This window comes from Oncorhynchus masou, unplaced genomic scaffold, assembly GCF_036934945.1.
Source record: "Oncorhynchus masou masou isolate Uvic2021 unplaced genomic scaffold, UVic_Omas_1.1 unplaced_scaffold_952, whole genome shotgun sequence".
Classification (NCBI taxonomy): domain Eukaryota; kingdom Metazoa; phylum Chordata; class Actinopteri; order Salmoniformes; family Salmonidae; genus Oncorhynchus; species Oncorhynchus masou.
The window spans coordinates 135,001-157,976 of record NW_027016018.1 but is presented as its reverse complement, the minus strand read 5'-3'; the positions used below and the strand labels follow the sequence as shown (position 1 = coordinate 157,976).

At 43.4% G+C, this 22,976-nt stretch overlaps 2 protein-coding genes across 3 annotated transcripts in view; one reads left to right on the top strand and one right to left on the bottom strand.

Moving 5' to 3' along the window:
- The first annotated feature begins 344 nt into the window (after positions 1-344).
- Positions 345-7,892, top strand: LOC135538399 (E3 ubiquitin-protein ligase TRIM39-like). Its single transcript, XM_064964298.1, has 7 exons — positions 345-841; positions 1,896-1,991; positions 4,789-5,022; positions 5,124-5,146; positions 6,094-6,212; positions 6,574-6,834; positions 7,231-7,892. The coding sequence occupies exons 1-7, from the start codon at positions 428-430 to the stop codon at positions 7,503-7,505; spliced, it is 1,422 nt and encodes a 473-aa protein (XP_064820370.1). The 5' UTR covers positions 345-427; the 3' UTR covers positions 7,506-7,892.
- Positions 7,893-15,379: 7,487 nt separating this feature from the next.
- The window catches only part of LOC135538403 (dihydropyrimidinase-related protein 2-like), a 40,305-nt gene continuing 32,708 nt past the window's right edge, over positions 15,380-22,976 (bottom strand). Inside the window, exons 13-14 of one of the 2 annotated variants that reach the window (XM_064964305.1) lie at positions 19,100-19,277; positions 15,380-18,523 (exon numbers count right to left, since the gene is read on the bottom strand). In XM_064964305.1, coding sequence (XP_064820377.1) covers positions 18,432-18,523; positions 19,100-19,277 — 270 coding nt within the window. In that variant the 3' untranslated portion in view covers positions 15,380-18,431. The remainder of the gene's footprint in view (positions 18,524-19,099; positions 19,278-22,976) is intronic. The other variant, XM_064964306.1, reaches the window with a different exon arrangement.

Genomic DNA, 22,976 nt, shown 5'->3' with positions numbered 1-22,976 from the left:
GGAATAAAACTATAACATAACAAAATGTGGTAAAAAGTCTGAAAACTTTCCGAATGCGCTGAATCTTCCTCTGGTTTACTAGAAAACACAGAAACACACCGTTTACCCAGATGTTGATGTTGGGGTGGTGCTGGAAACGGATGAACACGGAGCTGAAACATTTTGAAACTCCTGTTTAAGGGTCGTGTTTCTGAGACGAGCCATTGAGAGCTGTCCGTCCGTCTGTTTAAAAACAGTAACACCTGACTATAAATAGACCAGGGGGGTTTCCTGTTGTGGCCAAACAGCACCAGTGATTGTGTAATCACTGCTACGCATTAAACATTAAGCAAGCGGCTACAGAGAGTAGCAGAGCAACAGACCATAATACTGTAGCAAGAGGCACCTGTCAAAAATCCAGTGATCAAGGAGAGATCAATCTGTTTCCATGGCGTCTGAGCAGCAAAGGGGTGATGAGCCCTCTCTCCCCAGGGAAGAGGCTGTGTGCCCAGGCTGTCAGGGAGCAGGGCCCCTGGTCCTGCCGTGTGGCCACAGCCTGTGTGAGGCCTGCCTGGGGCTGTGTGAGGGCGAGCTGGGCCAGGGGGGCTGTACCATCTGCTACGGCAGAGACCTGCTGGACTGCGTCCTGAAGAGACTGCTGGACTCTCTGTTCCAAGGGCAGCCGCGGCGGGCCAGGGATGGAGGGGTAGAGGACCTAGACAGGGAGCTGTGTCCTCTGCATGGGGAGAGGCTGACGTTGTATTGTGTGGAGGACAAGGAGATGGTGTGTGTGGCGTGTCAGAGCGAGGAGCACGACGACCACGAGTGTTGTCCCACGGAGGAGGCTGTGCACGACTGCAAGGTGAGAGTGTTGTGACTGACAGATACTCAGAGACGAAAGCGGAATTCAAACGCAGAGCTGCAATAGTTCAGTGGCCAATTGTGACATAACTTCAACTGCTCCTCGGGGGAAACACAGTCCAGCCGCACACCATCCCAACACTCCCAACCAACACGGCTCCATGAATATAATCAGAATTCATGTAAACATTACAGTTTTGAAAATATAGCTTGTGCAATAAAAAAGTTGCCTCTTGGCACACCTTATGAGGTAAGTTGAGCCCGGGACAGGGTAAGATAAGCCGCCTACAAATTTTTGATCTGAATTACATTTTACAACTACCTTGTTAAAAAAACATGTCCATTTTTATTTCCCAAATTTACACTTTAAAAAAAACAAACATTTTAAGCATCTTTGAACTCAGGCTTAACACCTAAGAAACACTTTGTACTTTTTAAAAACACTTTTAACATGGGCCAGGCCCTGTTGTTACCTCATATCCCAGAGATAATGCCAGAGATAATGCCTTGGATTATGCCTGGGAAGAAAACACCTCAATTTGCCCAAATTGTCATTGGCTCAACCATTGGCTCAATTTACCCCAAGGAAAACATGTTGACTATATTAGTCCACACAGCTACAAGGATGCACTTTCATGGCAGGTTTAAGACCTCATATTGAAGCTGATAGAGACCCCAACTGATGTATAAATCAATCTTAATATTATCTACTTTGGTTTAGATACAAACATCATGAAACCACGTTTTTTTTGGACCTCTTTCTTATCACTTTTTCCACGTGGTTTCTTCCTTCACAGACTCCATGAAATTATGACCTCTTCCTAAATATTTTGTAAAATTATACATTTTTGTATGATTTCCTAGAAACAAGGTTGGCTCATCTTACCCCTTTGGCTCTCCTTACCCCACTCTCTCCTACAGTACAACTGATCTGATGTGGTTGTTACAATCCCTAACCAGGTGTGATGGAGACAATCTTTGGTTGATCACTGTCACACATATGTGTATGTTGACTCACCCCTGACCTCTCTCTAACAACTGACCTCTGACCCCAGAGGGAGCTGACGTCTGCCCTGAGACCTCTACAAGAGAAGTTGGAGGCTCTGAACACTGTCAAACAGACCTGTGAGGAGTCAGCTGAACACATCAAGGTTAGGAGGGGTCAGCTGAACACATCAAGGTTAGGAGGGGTCAGCTGAACACACCAAGGTTAGGAGGGGTCAGCTGAACACACCAAGGTTAGGAGGGGTCAGCTGAACACATCAAGGTTAGGAGGGATCAGCTGAACACATCAAGGTTAGGAGGGGTCAGCTGAACACACCAAGGTTAGGAGGGGTCAGCTGAACACATCAAGGTTAGGAGGGGTCAGCTGAACACACCAAGGTTAGGAGGGGTCAGCTGAACACACCAAGGTTAGGAGGGGTCAGCTGAACACACCAAGGTTAGGAGGGGTCAGCTGAACACATCAAGGTTAGGAGGGGTCAGCTGAACACACCAAGGTTAGGAGGGGTCAGCTGAACACATCAAGGTTAGGAGGGGTCAGCTGAACACACCAAGGTTAGGAGGGGTCAGCTGAACACATCAAGGTTAGGAGGGGTCAGCTGAACACATCAAGGTCAGGAGGGGTCAGCTGAACACATCAAGGTTAGGAGGGGTCAGCTGAACACATCAAGGTTAGGAGGGGTCAGCTGAACACACCAAGGTTAGGAGGGGTCAGCTGAACACACCAAGGTTAGGAGGGGTCAGCTGAACACACCAAGGTTAGGAGGGGTCAGCTGAACACATCAAGGTTAGGAGGGGTCAGCTGAACACACCAAGGTTAGGAGGGGTCAGCTGAACACATCAAGGTTAGGAGGGGTCAGCTGAACACACCAAGGTTAGGAGGGGTCAGCTGAACACATCAAGGTTAGGAGGGGTCAGCTGAACACATCAAGGTCAGGAGGGGTCAGCTGAACACAGCAAGGTTAGGAGGGGTCAGCTGAACACATCAAGGTTAGGAGGGGTCAGCTGAACACAGCAAGGTTAGGAGGGGTCAGCTGAACACATCAAGGTTAGGAGGGGTCAGCTGAACACAGCAAGGTTAGGAGGGGTCAGCTGAACACATCAAGGTTAGGAGGGGTCAGCTGAACACACCAAGGTTAGGAGGGGTCAGCTGAACACACCAAGGTTAGGAGGGGTCAGCTGAACACATCAAGGTTAGGAGGGGTCAAGAGGGCTGAACACATCAAGGTTAGGAGGGGTCAGCTGAACACACCAAGGTTAGGAGGGGTCAGCTGAACACACCAAGGTTAGGAGGGGTCAGCTGAACACATCAAGGTTAGGAGGGGTCAGCTGAACACATCAAGGTTAGGAGGGGTCAGCTGAACACACCAAGGTTAGGAGGGGTCAGCTGAACACATCAAGGTTAGGAGGGGTCAGCTGAACACATCAAAGTTAGGAGGGGTCAGCTGAACACATCAAGGTTAGGAGGGGTCAGCTGAACACATCAAGGTTAGGAGGGGTCAGCTGAACACACCAAGGTTAGGAGGGGTCAAGAGGGCTGAACACATCAAGGTTAGGAGGGGTCAGCTGAACACATCAAGGTTAGGAGGGGTCAGCTGAACACACCAAGGTTAGGAGGGGTCAAGAGGGCTGAACACATCAAGGTTAGGAGGGGTCAGCTGAACACATCAAGGTTAGGAGGGGTCAGCTGAACACATCAAGGTTAGGAGGGGTCAGCTGAACACACCAAGGTTAGGAGGGGTCAAGAGGGCTGAACACATCAAGGTTAGTAGGGGTCAGCTGAACACATCAAGGTTAGGAGGGGTCAGCTGAACACATCAAGGTTAGGAGGGGTCAGCTGAACACACCAAGGTTAGGAGGGGTCAGCTGAACACACCAAGGTTAGGAGGGGTCAGCTGAACACACCAAGGTTAGGAGGATCCATCCATGACAGAACGATGGATCATTTCTGGGTTTGTATGTGACTAGTTCTGTGTCGTACCATTGGTCGAATATACTCCCATCAGGACTGTGAAATGGTAACAGCACAATAACTGGGATTGATGTTGAAACAGTAGATTCAGTCAAAGTACATTATCAATATCATACAGTAGAAGTACAATATCATTGATATCAGACAGGAGATCCAGTCGAAGTACATTATCATTGATATCAGACAATAGATCCAGTCGAAGTACATTATCATTGATATCAGACAGTAGATCCAGTCGAAGTACATTATCATACTATATATCAGAAAGTAGATCCATTCGAAGTACATTATCATTGATATCAGACAATAGATCCAGTCGAAGTACATTATCATTGATATCAGACAGTAGAGATCCAGTCGAGGAGATCCATTCGAAGTACATTATCATTGATATCAGACAATAGATCCAGTCGAAGTACATTATCATTGATATCAGACAATAGATCCATTCGAAGTACATTATCATTGATATCAGACAGTAGATCCAGTCGAAGTACATTATCATTGATATCAGACAATAGATCCAGTCAAAGCACATTATCGTTGATATCCGGCAGTAGATCCAGTCAAAGTACATTATCATTGATATCAGACAGTAGATCCAGTCGAAGTACATTATCATTGATATCAGACAATAGATCCAGTCAAAGTACATTATCGTTGATATCCGGCAGTAGATCCAGTCAAAGTACATTATCATTGATATCAGACAATAGATCCAGTCGAAGTACATTATCGTTGATATCCAGCAGGAGATCCAGTCGAAGTACATTATCATTGATATCAGACAATAGATCCAGTCGAAGTACATTATCATTGACATAATTTCCTGAGCTCCTAATTCCACTTGATAAACTGCTAAAGTATTGATATAGATGAGGTCATTGGGATTCTGCTATTCCCTCCATCTCCTGCATCTCCTCCTTTCATTCCTTCTTTTCCCCGTCGTCTCCTATCCCCGTTTACCCCTGCAGAGCCAGGCACAGCAGACCGAGCGCCTGGTCCAGCAGCAGTTTGAGAAGCTGCACCAGTTCCTCCGAGATGAGGAAGCTGCTGTGATCTCTGCTCTGAAGGAAGAGGAAGCGGAGAAGACCCAGGGGATGAGGGACAGGACAGACAGAACAACAGACCAGATCAACTCTCTAGCTGAGGCCATTGAGGTGACGGTGAAGGCCATGGACACTGGTGATGACATATCCTTCCTCAAGGTACGGACTCATCAGAGAACGAGATCACGGTATGAAAAGAGGTTGTAATTTCAGGATATTATCGTTTGCCTTTCAAGTAAAGACGTCATATTTTCCATTAGAACTTCAAGAGGACCTCTGAGAGGTGGGTGTGTTGCTCTATTCTTTTCCTTCATAGTTGTGCATCTTGTAATCTCAGCACCTATAACCTAATCTCACCTATAAACTAATCTCAGCACCTATAACCTAATCTCACCTCTAACCTAATCTCACCTCGAACCTAATCTCACCTCTAACCTAATCTCACCTCTAACCTAATCTCACCTCTAACCTAATCTCATCTATAACCTAATCTCACCTATAACCTAATCTCAGCACCTATAACCTAATCTCAGCACCTATAACCTAATCTCAGCACCTATAACCTAATCTCAGCACCTATAACCTCATCTCAGCACCTTTAACCTAATCTCACCTCTAACCTAATCTCACCTATAACTTAATCTCACCTCTAACCTAATCTCACCTCTAACCTAATCTCACCTCTAACCTAATCTCATCTATAACCTAATCTCACCTATAACCTAATCTCATCTATAACCTAATCTCACCTCTAACCTAATCTCATCTATAACCTAATCTCACCTCTAACCTAATCTCACCTCTAACCTAATCTCACCTCTAACCTAATCTCACATCTAATCTAATCGAACGTAATCTCATCTATAACCTAATTTTACCTATAACCTAATCTCACCTATAGCCTAATCTCACCTATAACCTAATCTCACCTATAACCTAATTTAGCACATACAACCTAATCTCACCTATAACCTAATCTCACCTACAACCTAATCTCACCTACAACCTAATCTCAACTATAACCTAATCTCACCTATAACCTAATCTCACCTACAACCTAATCTCACCTACAACCTAATCTCACCTACAACCTAATCTCACCTACAACCTAATCTCAGCTACAACCAAATCTCACCTATAACCAAATTCCGCATGGGCTCCCTCTGTCTGTCTGTCACAAGCGATTATACATTATGTAAACCTGCTGACACATGAACCTTCTTCTGACAGGACTCAGGTGACAGTACAGGAGCCAGAGGAGGTGACAGGAGCTCTGCTGGATGTGGCCAAACACCTGGGCTGTCTCAACTACAGAGTCTGGGAGAGGATGCAGGACGTCATTACATACAGTGAGTAGAGGGAGACCATAACACCACAATACATGTGCAGATAATGTGTTTTGAGTACTGTAGGAATGATAACTCAATGTACTCTCTGTCTCAATCAATCATTCTCCCTCCCTCCCTCCCTCCCTCCCTCCCTCCCTCCCTCTCTCCCTCTCTCCCTCCCTCCCTCCCTCCCTCCCTCCCTCCCTCCCTCCCTCCCTCCCTCCCTCCCTCCCTCCCTCCCTCCCTCCCTCCCTCCCTCCCTCTCTCCCTCTCTCCCTCCCTCTCTCTCTCTCTCTCCCCCTCCCTCCCTCCCTCCCTCCCTCCCTCCCTCCCTCCCCTCCCTCCCTCCCTCCCTCCCTCCCTCCCTCCCCTTCACATCCAGCTCCTGTGACTCTGGACCCCAACACGGCTGATGTCTGCCTGTCTCTGTCTGATGATCTGACCAGCCTGCGGTACACAGAGGAGGAGGAGCGACTCCCTGACAACCCAGAGAGGTTCTGTTACTATGAGTGTGTCCTGGGTTCCGAGGGCTTCAACTCCGGACGACACACCTGGGACGTGGAGGTGGGCGTGAACAGCGAGTGGGCCGTGGGCGTGGCACGGGAGACGGTCTCGAGGAAGGAGTGGTTCCCCCCGAGCCCAGGTACCGTCCCTTGCCATTGTGCCATTGAGCAAGGCACATAACTTCAACAACTCTCTGTCCAGAGGCGCTGCTCTGTGGCTGACCCTGTGCCAATCGTTGTGAATGTGTGCACTTGTGGTGGTTAAGTTCTGCAAAAAGAAACCTTTTCTCAAATGGACAATAAAGTCATTGTAAATAACAATTTGTTCTTAACTGACTTGCCTAGTTAAATAAAGGTTAAATAAATACAATATATGTATAATCTATTCTATTCTATTCCATTCTATTCTATCGCATTCTATTCTATTCTATTCCATTCTATTCTATTGCATTCTATTCTATTGCATTCTATTCTATTCCATTCTATTCTATTGCATGCTATTCTATTGCATTCTATTCTATTGCATTCTATTCTAGAGAGGGGCCTGTGGACCATCTGCTACTATGGAGGTGAATACCGCGCCCGCACGGCCACCGCCACCCCCCTGGTCCTGAAGAGAAGGCCCCAGGAAGTCAGAGTGCAGCTGGACTGGGACAGAGGCAGGGTGATCTTCTCCGACGCCTCAGATAACACGCTCATCTACAAGTTCCAACACAAGTTCACCCAGAGAGTGTTCCCTTACTTCTCCAACACCTGCAAGAGGCACCCTCTGAGGATCTCAGCCGGGAAGGTGACAGTTACAGCGGAGTAGCTTGGTTCATTCATTAAGAGCTGATTTGATAAACCTATAGTTAAGGGACATTAAAAAGCTGTTGCTGCAGAACAGGTAAAAACATTAGCTTTAAAGTGGATGCACCTTTACTGCAGCAAAGGCATTTTTTATGCAGCTTCGTGACTGCTTTCTGTCTCTCTGGGTTCTAATCTAAATAGATCATTACTGACTCGCTCTGGGTTCTAATCTAAATAGATCATTACTGACTCTCTCTGGGTTCTAATCTAAATAGATCATTATTGACTCTTTCTCTGGGTTCTAATCTAAATAGATCATTATTGACTCTTTCTCTGGGTTCCAATCTAAATAGATAATTACCGACTCTCTCTCTGTTCTAATTTAAATAGATAATTACTGACTCTCTCTCTCTCTCTCTGTGTTCTAATCTAAATAGATAATTACTGACTATCTCTGTGTTCTAATCTAAATAGATAATTACTGACTCTCTCTGTGTTCTAATCTAAATAGATAATTACTGACTCTCTGTGTTCTAATCTAAATAGATAATTACTGACTCTCTCTGTGTTCTAATCTAAATAGATAATTACTCTCTCTCTCTCTGTGTTCTAATCTAAATAGATAATTACTGACTCTCTCTCCCTGTGTTCTAATATAAATAGATAATTATTGACTCTGTGTTCTAATTTAAATAGATAATTACTGACTCTCTCTGGGTTCTAATTTAAATAGATAATTACTGACTCTCTCTGGGTTCTAAATTAAATAGATAATTACTGACTCTCTGGGTTCTAATCTCAATAGATAATTACTGTCTCTCTTTGTGTTCTAATCTAAATAGATAATTACTGACTCTCTCTGGGTTCTAATCTAAATAGATAATTACTGACTCTCTCTCTCTCTCTGTGTTCTAATCTAAATAGATAATTACTGACTCTCTCTCTCTGTGTGTTCTAATCTAACTAGATAATTACTGACTCTCTCTGTGTTCTAATCTAACTAGATAATGACTGACTCTCTCTCTGTGTTCTAATCTAACTAGATAATGACTGACTCTCTCTCTGTGTTCTAATCTAACTAGATAATGACTGACTCTCTCTCTGTGTTCTAATCTAACTAGATAATGACTGACTCTCTCTCTGTGTTCTAATCTAACTAGATAATTACTGACTCTCTCTGGGTTCTAATATAAATAGATAATTATTGACTCTGTGTTCTAATCTAAATAGATAATTACTGACTCTCTCTGTGTTCTAATCTAAATAGATAATTACTGACTCTCTCTGGGTTCTAATATAAATAGATAATTATTGACTCTGTGTTCTAATCTAAATAGATAATTACTGACTATCTCTGTGTTCTAATCTAAATAGATAATTACTGACTCTCTCTCTCTCTCTCTCTCTCTCTCTCTCTGTGTTCTAATCTAAATAGATAATTACTGACTCTCTCTGTGTTCTAATCTAAATAGATAATTACTGACTCTCTGTGTTCTAATCTAAATAGATAATTACTGACTCTCTCTGTGTTCTAATCTAAATAGATAATTACTCTCTCTCTCTCTGTGTTCTAATCTAAATAGATAATTACTGACTCTCTCTCCCTGTGTTCTAATATAAATAGATAATTATTGACTCTGTGTTCTAATTTAAATAGATAATTACTGACTCTCTCTGGGTTCTAATTTAAATAGATAATTACTGACTCTCTCTGGGTTCTAAATTAAATAGATAATTACTGACTCTCTGGGTTCTAATCTCAATAGATAATTACTGTCTCTCTTTGTGTTCTAATCTAAATAGATAATTACTGACTCTCTCTGGGTTCTAATCTAAATAGATAATTACTGACTCTCTCTCTCTCTCTGTGTTCTAATCTAAATAGATAATTACTGACTCTCTCTCTCTGTGTGTTCTAATCTAACTAGATAATTACTGACTCTCTCTGTGTTCTAATCTAACTAGATAATGACTGACTCTCTCTCTGTGTTCTAATCTAACTAGATAATGACTGACTCTCTCTCTGTGTTCTAATCTAACTAGATAATGACTGGCTCTCTCTCTGTGTTCTAATCTAACTAGATAATGACTGACTCTCTCTCTGTGTTCTAATCTAACTAGATAATGACTGACTCTCTCTCTGTGTTCTAATCTAACTAGATAATTACTGACTGTCTCTGGGTTCTAATCTAAATAGATAATTACTGACTCTCTCTCTCTGTGTTCTAATCTAAATAGATAATTACTGACTCTCTCTCTCTGTGTTCTAATCTAAATAGATAATTACTGACTCTCTCTCCCTGTGTTCTAATATAAATAGATAATTACTGACTCTCTCTCTCTCTCTGTTCTAATCTAAATAGATAATTACTGACTCTCTCTCTCTGTGTTCTAATCTAAATAGATAATTACTGACTGTCTCTGTGTTCTAATCTAAATAGATAATTACTGACTCTCTCTCTGTGTTCTAATCTAACTAGATAATTACTGACTCTCTCTCTCTGTGTTCTAATCTAACTAGATAATGACTGACTCTCTATCTGTGTGAATACAGGGCTTGTATGACCTCCATGCGATTTGCACTAATTTCCTTTAACAGTAGCAATGTGATGCATTATATGTTTTGTGTGACAGGGTACAGGGTACAGTATACAAGGCGTTTATAACGTTTGATAGACACTGTATAGTTTGCCTAAAAGGTTTTGCTTGTTTTCCTGTCCCATGCTTTCAGGAGAATCTTTGCACACAAAACATGATTGTAGTTAGGCAGGCCTAAAGTACTGTAACAATGTTAACATGAAACATACAACTGTTTTAAAACCTATCACCTGTCCACAGCTTGTCCATATGAACGAACATAAAGACATATAAAGCACTTGGATCTGTTGTGGTTTCATGTCAGTGGTTTTCAGAGCAGAGTGAGGAAGGGTGTGTAACCTTTCAGAGCAGAGTGAGGGAGGGTGTGTAACCTTTCAGAGCAGAGTGAGGGAGGGTGTGTAACCTTTTCAGAGCAGAGTGAGGGAGGGTGTGTAACCTTTCAGAGCAGAGTGAGGGAGGGTGTGTAACCTTTCAGAGCAGAGTGAGGGAGGGTGTGTAACCTTTCAGAGCAGAGCAGAGTGATGGAGGGTGTGTAACCTTTCAGAGCAAAGCAGAGTGATGGAGGGTGTGTAACCTTTTCAGAGCAGAGCAGAGTGATGGAGGGTGTGTAACCTTTCAGAGCAGAGCAGAGTGAGTGAGGGTGTGTAACCTTTCAGAGCAGAGCAGAGTGAGTGAGCGTGTAACCTTTCAGAGCAGAGTGAGGGAGGGTGTGTAACCTTTCAGAGCAGAGTGAGGGAGGGTGTGTAACCTTTCAGAGCAGAGTGAGGGAGGGTGTGTAACCTTGCAGAGCAGAGCAGAGTGATGGAGGGTGTGTAACCTTTTCAGAGCAGAGCAGAGTGAGGGTGTGTAACCTTTCAGAGCAGAGTGAGGGAGGGTGTGTAACCTTTCAGAGCAGAGTGAGGGAGGGTGCGTAACCTTTCAGAGCAGAGTGAGGGAGGGTGTGTAACCTTTCAGAGCAGAGTGATGAAGGGTGTGTAACCTTTCAGAGCAGAGTGAGGGAGGGTGTGTAACCTTTCAGAGCAGATTGCGGGAGGGTGTGTAACCTTTCAGAGCAGAGTGAGGGAGGATGTGTAACCTTTCAGAGCAGAGTGAGGGAGGGTGTGTAACCTTTCAGAGCAGAGTGAGGGAGGGTGTGTAACCTTTCAGAGCAGAGCAGAGTGATGAAGGGTGTGTAACCTTTCAGAGCAGAGTGAGGGAGGGTGTGTAACCTTGCAGAGCAGAGCAGAGTGATGGAGGGTGTGTAACCTTTCAGAGCAGAGCAGAGTGATGGAGGGTGTGTAACCTTTTCAGAGCAGAGCAGAGTGATGGAGGGTGTGTAACCTTTTCAGAGCAGAGCAGAGTGAGGGAGGGTGTGTAACCTTTCAGAGCAGAGTGAGGGAGGGTGTGTAACCTTTCAGAGCAGAGTGAGGGAGGGTGTGTAACCTTTCAGAGCAGAGTGAGGGAGGGTGTGTAACCTTGCAGAGCAGAGCAGAGTGATGGAGGGTGTGTAACCTTGCAGAGCAGAGCAGAGTGATGGAGGGTGTGTAACCTTTTCAGAGCAGAGCAGAGTGAGGGAGGGTGTGTAACCTTGCAGAGCAGAGCAGAGTGATGGAGGGTGTGTAACCTTTTCAGAGCAGAGCAGAGTGAGGGAGGGTGTGTAACCTTGCAGAGCAGAGTGATGGAGGGTGTGTAACCTTTTCAGAGCAGAGCAGAGTGAGGGAGGGTGTGTAACCTTTTCAGAGCAGAGTGAGGGAGGGAGGGTGTGTAACCTTGCAGAGCAGAGCAGAGTGATGGAGGGTGTGTAACCTTTTCAGAGCAGAGCAGAGTGAGGGAGGGTGTGTAACCTTTCAGAGCAGAGTGAGGGAGGGTGTGTAACCTTTCAGAGCAGAGTGAGGGATGGTGTGTAACCTTGCAGAGCAGAGCATAGTGATGGAGGGTGTGTAACCTTTCAGAGCAGAGCAGAGTGAGGGAGCGTGTAACCTTTCAGAGCAGAGTGAGGGAGCGTAAACCTTCAGAGCAGAGTGAGGGAGCGAAAACTTCAGAGCAGAGTGAGGGAGCGTAACCTTTCACAGCAGAGTGATGGAGCGTAAACCTTCAGAGCAGAGCGATGGAGCGTAAACCTTCAGAGCAGAGCGATGGAGCGTAAACCTTCAGAGCAGAGCGATGGAGCGTAAACCTTCAGAGCAGAGTGATGGAGCGTAAACCTTCAGAGCAGAGTGATGGAGCGTAAACCTTCAGAGCAGAGTGAGGGAGCGTAAACCTTCAGAGCAGAGCGATGGAGCGTAAACCTTCACAGCAGAGCGATGGAGCGTAAACCTTCAGAGCAGAGTGAGGGAGCGTAAACCTTCAGAGCAGAGTGAGGGAGCGTAAACCTTCACAGCAGAGCGATGGAGCGTAAACCTTCAGAGCAGAGCGATGGAGCGTAAACCTTCAGAGCAGAGTGAGGGAGCGTAAACCTTCACAGCAGAATTATGGAGCGTAAACTTTCACAGCAGAGTGAGGGAGCGTAAACCTTCAGAGCAGAGTGATGGAGCGTAAACCTTCACAGCAGAATTATGGAGCGTAAACCTTCAGAGCAGAGTGAGGGAGCGTAAACCTTCAGAGCAGAGTGAGGGAGCGTAAACCTTCAGAGCAGCATTATGGAGCGTAAACCTTCAGAGCAGAGTGAGGGAGCGTAAAGTTTCAGAGCAGAGTGAGGGAGCGTAAACCTTCAGAGCAGATTGAGGGAGCGTAAACCTTCAGAGCAGAGTGAGGGAGCGTAAACCTTCAGAGCAGCATTATGGAGCGTAAACCTTCAGAGCAGAGTGAGGGAGCGTAAACCTTCAGAGCAGAGTGAGGGAGCGTAAACCTTCAGAGCAGCATTATGGAGCGTAAACCTTCAGAGCAGAGTGAGGGAGCGTAAACCTTCAGAGCAGAGTGAGGGAGCGTAAACCTTCAGAGCAGAGTGAGGGAGCGTAAACCTTCAGAGCAGAGCGATGGAGCGTAAACCTTCAGAGCAGAGTGAGGGAGCGTAAAGTTTCAGATCACATGAACCATACCCCAGCTGTTACACAACACATTATAATCCTGGGATGACATGGCACCTGTTTCTGTCTGTCTGGTGTGTGTGTGCGCGTGTATGTGTGCGTGTGCATGTGTCAGACCAGAGCACCTACGTCACGTCACGTCACGTGACTCCTTACAGAGGGAACTGGATCCTCCAGCCCTCCAGAGTAGAGGCTCGTTGGCACGCAGCTATGTTCTAAACCTTTCATACACACACACACACACACACACACACACACACACACACACACACACACACACACACACACACACACACACACACACACACACACACACACAGAACACATACATTCACACGCACACAGACAGACACAAGTAATGCACACACACACACACACACACACACACACACACACACACACACACACACACACACACACACACACACACACACACACACACACACACACACACACACACACACACACACAGGAACACATATAGTCACACTCACACAGACACACACACAGACAGACACACACATGAGTTAACTATGTACCAATGGAGATGTCACAAACAACAGAGAGACATGTAAGAGACCGACTCGATTTGAGTCATATTGGATCTACAGTTGAAGTCGGAAGTTTATTTTCACCTTAGCCAAATACATTTAAACTCAGTTTTTTACAATTGCTGACATTTGATCCTAGTAAAGATTCCCTGTCTAAGGTCAGTTAGGATAACTACTTTATTTTAAGAATGTGAAATGTCAGAATAATAGTAGAGAGAATGATTTATTTCAGATTTTATTTCTTTCATCACATTCCCAGTGGGTCAGAAGTTTACATACACTTAATTAGTATTTGGTAGCATTACCTTTAGATTGTTGAACTTGGGTCAAATGTTTTGGGTAGCTTCCCACAATAAGTTGGGGGAATTTCGGCCCATTCCCCCTGACAGAGCTGGTGTAACTGAGTCAGGTTTATAGGCCTCCTTACTCGCACACACTTTTTCAGTTCTGCCCACAAATTGTCTATAGGCTTGAGGTCAGGGCTTTGTGATGTCCACTCCAATACCTTGACTTTGTTGTCCTTGGGCCATGTTGCCACAACTTTGGAAGTATGCTTGGGGACATTGTCCATTTGGAAGACCCATTTGCGACCAAGCTTTAACTTCCTGACTGATGTCTTGATGATGTTGCTTCAATATATCCACATAATTGTTCTTCCTCATGAAGCCATCTATTTTGTGAAGTACACCAGTCCCTCCTGCATCAAAGCACCCCCAAAACATGATTATGCCACCCCCATGCTTCACGGTTGGGATGGTGTTCTTCAGCTTGCAAGCCTCCCCCTTCTTCCAAACATAATGATGGACATTATGGCCAAACAGTTGTATTTTTGTTTCATCATTCTCCAAAAAGTAAAATTGTCCCCATGTGCAGTTGCAAACCATAGTCTGGCTTTTTTATGGCTGTTTTGGAGCAGTGGCTTCTTCCTTGCTGAGCAGCCTTTCAGGTTATGTAAGTATAGGACTTGTTTTACTGTGGATATAGATGCGTTTGTACCTGTTTCCTTCAGCATCTTCACAAGGTCCTTTGCTGCTGTTCTGGGATTGATTTGAATTTTTTGCACCAAAGTAAGTTCATCTCTAGGAGACAGAATGCGTCTTCTTCCTGATGGCAGTATGATGGCTGTGTGGTCCCATGGTGTTTATAATTGCGTACTGTTGTTTGTACAGATGAACGTGGTACCTTCAGGCATTTGGAAATTTCTCCAAAGGATGAACCAGACTTGTGGAGATCTACAAATTTTTTTCTGAGGTCTTGGCTGATTTCTTTTGATTTTCCCATGATGTCAAGCAAAGAGGCACTGAGTTTGAAGGTAGGCCTTGAAATACATCCACAGGTACACCTCCAATTGACGCAAATGATGTCAATTAGCTTATCAGAAGCTTCTAAAGGCAAGACATAATTTTCTGGAATTTTACAAGCTATTTAAAGGCACAGTCAACTTAGTGTATGTAAACTTCTGACCCACTGGAATTGTGACACAGTGAATTATAAGTGAAATAATCTGTCTGTAAACAAATGTTGGAAAAAATTACTTGTGTCATTCACAAAGTAGATGTCCTAACCGACTTGCCAAAACTATAGTTTGTTTACAAGAAATGCGTGGAGTGGTAGAAAAACGACTTTTAAATGACTCCAACCTAAGTGTATGTAAACCTCTGATGTCAACTGTATATAAGACATGTTATGACATTATAACAAATAACAATAACAAATATAAATAAATAACAAATATAAACCAATTATACTTTTCCCCCTCAAACTTTATTCAGGACATGCTTACATTAGCTTTCGGGACACAAATTCTATTTCCATTGGACACAGAAACAGTAGAAAAAGACTAAAAATTGACCACTTAACGAATGCAAACAACCTTTCCAAAGACTGACTGAGTCACAACACTGTTGAACAAGAGAGTTGAACAAGAACAACGTTAATGTTGTTGGTTTATTTAGGCAACAAACCACAACAAAAAAAGTTCACTTTCTCAACTGGACCATGAAAAAGTACAAACGTGAAGTCTACAAAGAGAGAAAGGAAATGGTAGAAAATGAAATAAAATCATTACAAATAAGAGTCGGGTTTAAAAAAAAACGAAAGACTTTTAAAACCACTGTTTTATTGTTCACAGCTCCACGTATCCCTGTGTATCTTGGCTACAACGTGGGTGTTCAATAGCCTGGAATCCTGACTGCTATGCTCTGTTTCACCAAGTCAGTGGAGCATTCAGTATGGCTGAACCAGGCTAGAGTTTCAAAGCACCAGGATGTTTGGTCTTTATATACAAAAATATAAAAGTCACACGATGACAGTGGAACATGGCTGTGCTATAAAGACAAAAACACAGATCCAGTATACAGATGATATGGGCTTCCCTGTACCTCCTATATAGACATGAAGGATTGGTGAAGTTCTTATTCTGACTGAATAGAAGGATTGGTGAAGTTCTAATTCTGACTGACTGAATAGAAGGATTGGTGAAGTTCTTATTCTGACTGACTGAATAGAAGGATTGGTGAAGTTCTAATTCTGACTGACTGAATAGAAGGATTGGTGAAGTTCTATTCTGACTGACTGAATAGAAGGATTGGTGAAGTTCTTATTCTGACTGACTGAATAGAAGGATTGGTGAAGTTCTTTTTCTGACTGACTGAATAGAAGGATTGGTGAAGTTCTTATTCTGACTGACTGAATAGAAGGATTGGTGAAGTTCTTATTCTGACTGAATAGAAGGATTGGTGAAGTTCTAATTCTGACTGACTGAATAGAAGGATTGGTGAAGTTCTTATTCTGACGGAATAGAAGGATTGGTGAAGTTCTAATTCTGACTGACTGAATAGAAGGATTGGTGAAGTTCTTTTTCTGACTGACTGAATAGAAGGATTGGTGAAGTTCTATTCTGACTGACTGAATAGAAGGATTGGTGAAGTTCTTATTCTGACGGAATAGAAGGATTGGTGAAGTTCTTATTCTGACTGAATAGAAGGATTGGTGAAGTTCTTATTCTGACTGAATAGAAGGATTGGTGAAGTTCTTATTCTGACTGACTGAATAGAAGGATTGGTGAAGTTCTAATTCTGACTGAATAGAAGGATTGGTGAAGTTCTTATTCTGACTGACTGAATAGAAGGATTGGTGAAGTTCTAATTCTGACTGAATAGAAGGATTGGTGAAGTTCTTATTCTGACTGAATAGAAGGATTGGTGAAGTTCCTATTCTGACTGACTGAATAGAAGGATTGGTGAAGTTCTTATTCTGACTGACTGAATAGAAGGATTGGTGAAGTTCTTATTCTGACTGAATAGAAGGATTGGTGAAGTTCTTATTCTGACTGAATAGAAGGATTGGTGAAGTTCCTATTCTGACTGAATAGAAGGATTGGTGAAGTTCTTATTCTGACTGAATAGAAGGATTGGTGAAGTTCCTATTCTGACTGAATAGAAGGATTGGTGAAGTTCCTATTCTGACTGACTGAATACATTTACATTTACATTTAAGTCATTTAGCAGACGCTCTTATCCAGAGCGACTTACAAATTGAAGGATTGGTGAAGTTCTAATTCTGACTGACTGAATAGAAGGATTGGTGAAGTTCTAATTCTGACTGACTGAATAGAAGGATTGGTGAAGTTCTATTCTGACTGAATAGAAGGATTGGTGAAGTTATTATTCTGACTGACTGAATAGAAGGATTGGTGAGTTCTAATTCTGACTGACTGAATAGAAGGATTGGTGAAGTTCTTATTCTGACTGAATAGAAGGATTGGTGAAGTTCTTATTCTGACTGAATAGAAGGATTGGTGAAGTTCTAATTCTGACTGACTGAATAGAAGGATTGGTGAAGTTTCTATTCTGACTGACTGAATATACCATGGAAGCAAAGTTAGCTCACCTGCATTGGGATAAAACACCATAATAATAGTAAGACAAGTGTGACTCGAGGACTGTCCCTACAGTCTGTTCACAGTAACAGTAATACGCACATCATTTCCTTGTTGTATTTGTAATGAGTAACGATGAAGAGGAAAAGTCATGCATAACGGTAAGAGATGGTAAGATGAAGCCTAAAGAGCCTACGGCCATGACTAAATAACAACAGAGAGAGACAACAAGTTCGCGCCAGTCTGAAATGGCCCTCTATTCCCTAGATAGCGCACTACTTTTGTCCTCTAGTGCACTATCTAGGGAATAGAGTTCCATGTTGGACTCAACTACAGAGTTTCTTAGAAGCACTGAAGCGAAAGCAGAAGCAGGCATCACTACGACGAGAGAGAGAGAGAGAGAGAGAGCTGAGAGGCATTCTGTGGTCTAAAGAGAACTACTTTCATCTAGGACTCATTTATCACCATGTTAGTAAAGCTATAGTGAAGCTGAGGAGACGATGAGAGAAGCGGTTGTCTGACTGAGGAGACAGAGACTGTTTAAGGTGCATGCTATGGAGATCTGACAGGGACAGTTGACTATTGATGGGTGATGAGATAAATTGATTGAGGAATTGATCACAATATTGATAAAGGATAACAGATCAAAGTACTAAAGTTGGTGGGTTTTTACCAGTTGGTGTGTCTACCATAGAAACAGAATGACTGGTAACTACTAGTGGTAATTGTAGCTCTAATCTGTATACTGTTTTACAGTTGTATCTGAGAAGAGGATTGCATGTTCAGGTTTCACTGTTGAGTTTAGTTCTGGAAGCCGGGTGAGATTTGTTTTGATTGATGTAGTTGGTTGTTGCTACAGTAGTTGATTTATTTTTCTCCCTACAGCAGACGTGAGGAGCAAGGAGCTCCCAGGTTCACGACAGGGAGGTGATATTGGAGCGGCCACCGGGTGGCGCCACGATCCTCTGTGCTGAGCGTCGTGGGATGTGGTCGTCAATCTGAGTTCCTGTATTGGAGAACAAGAGCGAAGATCCGTTACAAACAATTGAGTACATTTTGGGTTCTGATAGGAGTAAGACAGTATAACTATGATTGAAATAACCATTGTACATCTTCCCAAATCCCTGACCTTAGATGTAACTACAGCTATCCTGTAACTATAGCTATAATTGGTCCTGTGTGGTTCAACAGAGACAGTAAACAGAGCTAGTAGTTAGACTGTAATAAGGCTGACAGGATAGACAGGACTCCCAATTAGAAAGATGATTGGCTGAAACAAGGGAATGGGAGTGAGATGGTCAGAGTGAGAGAGAAGGAGGGACAGGGAGGAAGACGGAGAGCGTGGAAGAGAGGGAGATGGGGGAGAGAGAGAGTGAGAAGGGGGAGAGAGATTAGGATGCTTATAGACAGAGACACCGAGAGAAAGGGAAGGACAAATAAATAATTAAATAATACAACCCTGACATCAAGACAAAAGGAGATGTGCAGTTTCCTGTCTGGTACTTCCAGAGAGTGAAAGAAAGGTTCAATAAAAAACATGAGGAGAAACATCCACACCCAGTAAAGAGTAGATGAAGCTTACCCATACCGGATAGGGTGAAACCAGACTGGTGCAGGTTCCTGGTGGGGCCGAGGGGGCCCTTCCCTGGGCACTGGGGCCCCCTGCTGGAGGGAGTGGCCGGCACTGACTTAGTCATGCTGATGACATCATGGACCGGTCCATCATAGTTCCCTCGGGGGACGCCACGGGCATCAGCCATCTGGAGAGGGAGGAGAATGTCATGTAAAGGATAATGTAAATATTCAGCCATCTGGAGAGGGAGGAGAATGTCATGTTAGGATAATGTAGATCATCAACCATCTGGAGAGAATGTCATGTTAGGATAATGTAGGTCATCAACCATCTGGAGAGAATGTCATGTTTGGATAATGTAGATCATCAACCATTTGGAGAGAATGTCATATAAAGGATAATAGAAATTGTCAACCATCTGGAGAGAATGTCATGTTTGGATAATGTAGATCATCAACCATCTGGAGAGAATGTCATGTTTGAATAATGTAGATCATCAACCATCTGGAGAGAATGTCATGTTAGGATAATAGAAATCGTCAACCATCTGGAGAGAATGTCATGTTAGGATAATGTAGATCATCAACCATCTGGAGAGAATGTCATGTTAGGATAATAGAAATCGTCAACCATCTGGAGAGAATGTCATGTTAGGATAATGTAGATCATCAACCATCTGGAGAGAATGTCATGTTTGGATAATGTAGATCATCAACCATCTGGGGAGAATGTCATGTTTGGATAATGTAGTTCATCAACCATCTGGAGAGAATGTCATGTTTGGATAATGTAGATCATCAACCATCTGGAGAGAATGTCATGTTAGGATAATGTAGATCATCAACCATCTGGAGAGAATGTCATGTTAGGATAATGTAGATCATCAACCATCTGGAGAGAATGTCATGTTAGGATAATGTAGATCATCAACCATCTGGAGAGAATGTCATGTTAGGATAATGTAGATCATCAACCATCTGGAGAGAATGTCATGTTAGGATAATGTAGATCATCAACCATCTGGAGAGAATGTCATGTAAAGGATAATAGAAATCGTCAACCATCTGGAGTGAATGTCATGTTAGGATAATAGAAATCGTCAACCATCTGGAGAGAATGTCATGTTAGGATAATAGAAATCGTCAACCATCTGGAGAGAATGTCATGTTAGGATAATAGAAATCGTCAACCATCTGGAGAGAATGTCATGTTTGGATAATAGAAATCGTCAACCATCTGGAGAGAATGTCATGTTAGGATAATAGAAATCGTCAACCATCTGGAGAGAATGTCATGTTAGGATAATAGAAATCGTCAACCATCTGGAGAGAATGTCATGTTAGGATAATAGAAATCGTCAACCATCTGGAGAGAATGTCATGTTAGGATAATAGAAATCGTCAACCATCTGGAGAGAATGTCATGTAAAGGGTAATGTAGATTGTCAACCATCTGGAGAGAATGTCAGGTGAATGTCATGTAAAGGATAAAGTAATTAAAGAGGATACTGTAGCCTTAATGTAGCCTCACTAAAAAGTGATTTACTGAGTAATATACAGTAAGTAAAGGGTGGAAAGAGAGTTATGCCACATTTGTAAAAGCACAAGTTGCGATGGACCTTTATACTATCACACTCTTAACTCTGCATAGCCATTAGCCCTTAGCCATTAGCCATTAGCCATTAGACCTTAGCCATTAGCTGTTAGCCATTAGCCCTTAGCCGTTAGCCATTAGCTGTTAGCCATTAGCCCTTAGCCATTAGCCGTTAGCCATTAGCCCTTAGCCGTTATCCATTAGCTGTTAGCCATTAGACCTTAGCCATTAGCTGTTAGCCGTTAGTGTTTAAATTGCTGCAAGTGCACTTCAAAAGCACAGTTTTTTAAAAACCTAATGTGGTAGAGTTTCAGGCCTCTGTCTGTAAAGTTTACCTCTCGCTTTAGGTGACTTCTGCAACAGGATAATGACAGGGCCATTTGAGGATGGATTGTTCTTATTCCTCCTTTAGCTCTCAGCTCTTAGCTGTCACTGGTTCTCTGACTTTATCTCTGCTGCGGGCTTTGAGAAATTATACAACTGAATGGTGGCAACAGCTGTAAGACAATGAAATGTCCCTCTTGCTTCAAGTGAGATCTGCAACACGATAATGACAAGGACGTTTAACACCCCTACTGCTTCTCTTTCTGGACAGAACATCTTTGTCCTCATTAGTTGATTAAATTCCCAACCTGGCCCCATTCCATCATGGCCACCTAATCATCCCCTTCGTTCCTAATTGGGATATTTCACTCCTCACCTCTACACCATGTGAGCTGATGAGTGGTAAACCTTTTGGCTCAAAACGGTCAAGTGAATTACTCAAGTGGATGCCACACATTGATGGTGGATGAGGTGAGTTATCCCTTACTATGTAAAGCTCTTTGACTACCTCAGTAGGTAAAAAGGCGCTACGTTAATCCACTGTAATATTATTTGTATTAGCCGTTAGCTCTTAGCTCTTACCCTGCTTCTGTAATTTATCCCACCTGCTCCTCTTTTTTGTTGGTACTGTAGGTCAATTTTCTCATCAGCTCTTACCCTGCTAGCATTAGCCTCTAGCTATTACCCTGCTAGCATTAGCCTCTAGCTATTACCCTGCTAGCATTAGCCTCTAGCTATTACCCTGCCAGCATTAGCCTCTAGCTATTACCCTGCTAGCATGAGCCTCTAGCTCTTACCCTGCTAGCATTAGCCTTTAGCTATTACCCTGCAAGCATTAGACCCTAGCTATTACCCTACAAGCATTAGCCCCTAGCTATTACCCTACAAGCATTAGCCCCTAGCTATTACCCTACAAGCATTAGCCCCTAGCTATTACCCTACAAGCATTAGCCCCTAGCTTTTACCCTACAAGCATTAGCCCCTAGCTTTTACCCTACAAGCATTAGCCCCTAGCTATTACCCTGCTGTGCTTTTACCCTGCAAGCATTAGCCCCTAGCTATAACCCTGCTGTGCTTTTACCCTGCAAGCATTAGCCCCTAGCTATTACCCTGCAATCATTAGCCTCTAGCTATTACCCTACAAGCATTAGCTCCTAGCTATTACCCTGCTGTGCTTTTACCCTGCAAGCATTAGCCCCTAGCTATTACCCTGCAATAATTAGCCTCTAGCTATTACCCTATAAGCATTAGCCCCTAGCTATTACACTGCTGTGCTTTTACCCTACAAGCATTAGCCCCTAGCTATTACCCTGCTGTGCTTTTACCCTACAAGCATTAGCACCTAGCTATTACTCTGCAAGCATTAGCCACCTTCTCCTACCCTGCTGTGCTATTACCCTACAAGCATTACCCACCTTCTCCTACCCTGCTGTGCTTTTACCCTGCAAGCATTAGCCCCTAGCTATTACCCTGCAATCATTAGCCTCTAGCTATTACCCTACAAGCATTAGCCCCTAGCTATTACCCTGCTGTGCTTTTACCCTGCAAGCATTAGCCCCTAGCTATTACCCTGCAATCATTAGCCTCTAGCTATTACCCTACAAGCATTAGCCCCTAGCTATTACCCTACAAGCATTAGCCCCTAGCTATTACCCTACAAGCATTAGCCCCTAGCTATTACCCTGCTGTGCTTTTACCCTGCAAGCATTAGCCACCTTCTCCTACCCTGCTGTGCTATTACCCTACAAGCATTAGCCACCTTCTCCTACCCTGCTGTGCTCTTACCCTGCTAGCATTAGCCACTATATCCTACCCTGCTGTGCTTTTACCCTGCAAGCATTAGCCCCGAGCTTTTACCCTGGTTAGCCTTCATCTCTCTTCTCTTACCCTGCTGGTTCTTAGCCCCTAGCTCTTACCCTGGTTAGCCTACATCTCTCTTCTCTTACCCTGGTTAGCCTTCATCTCTCTT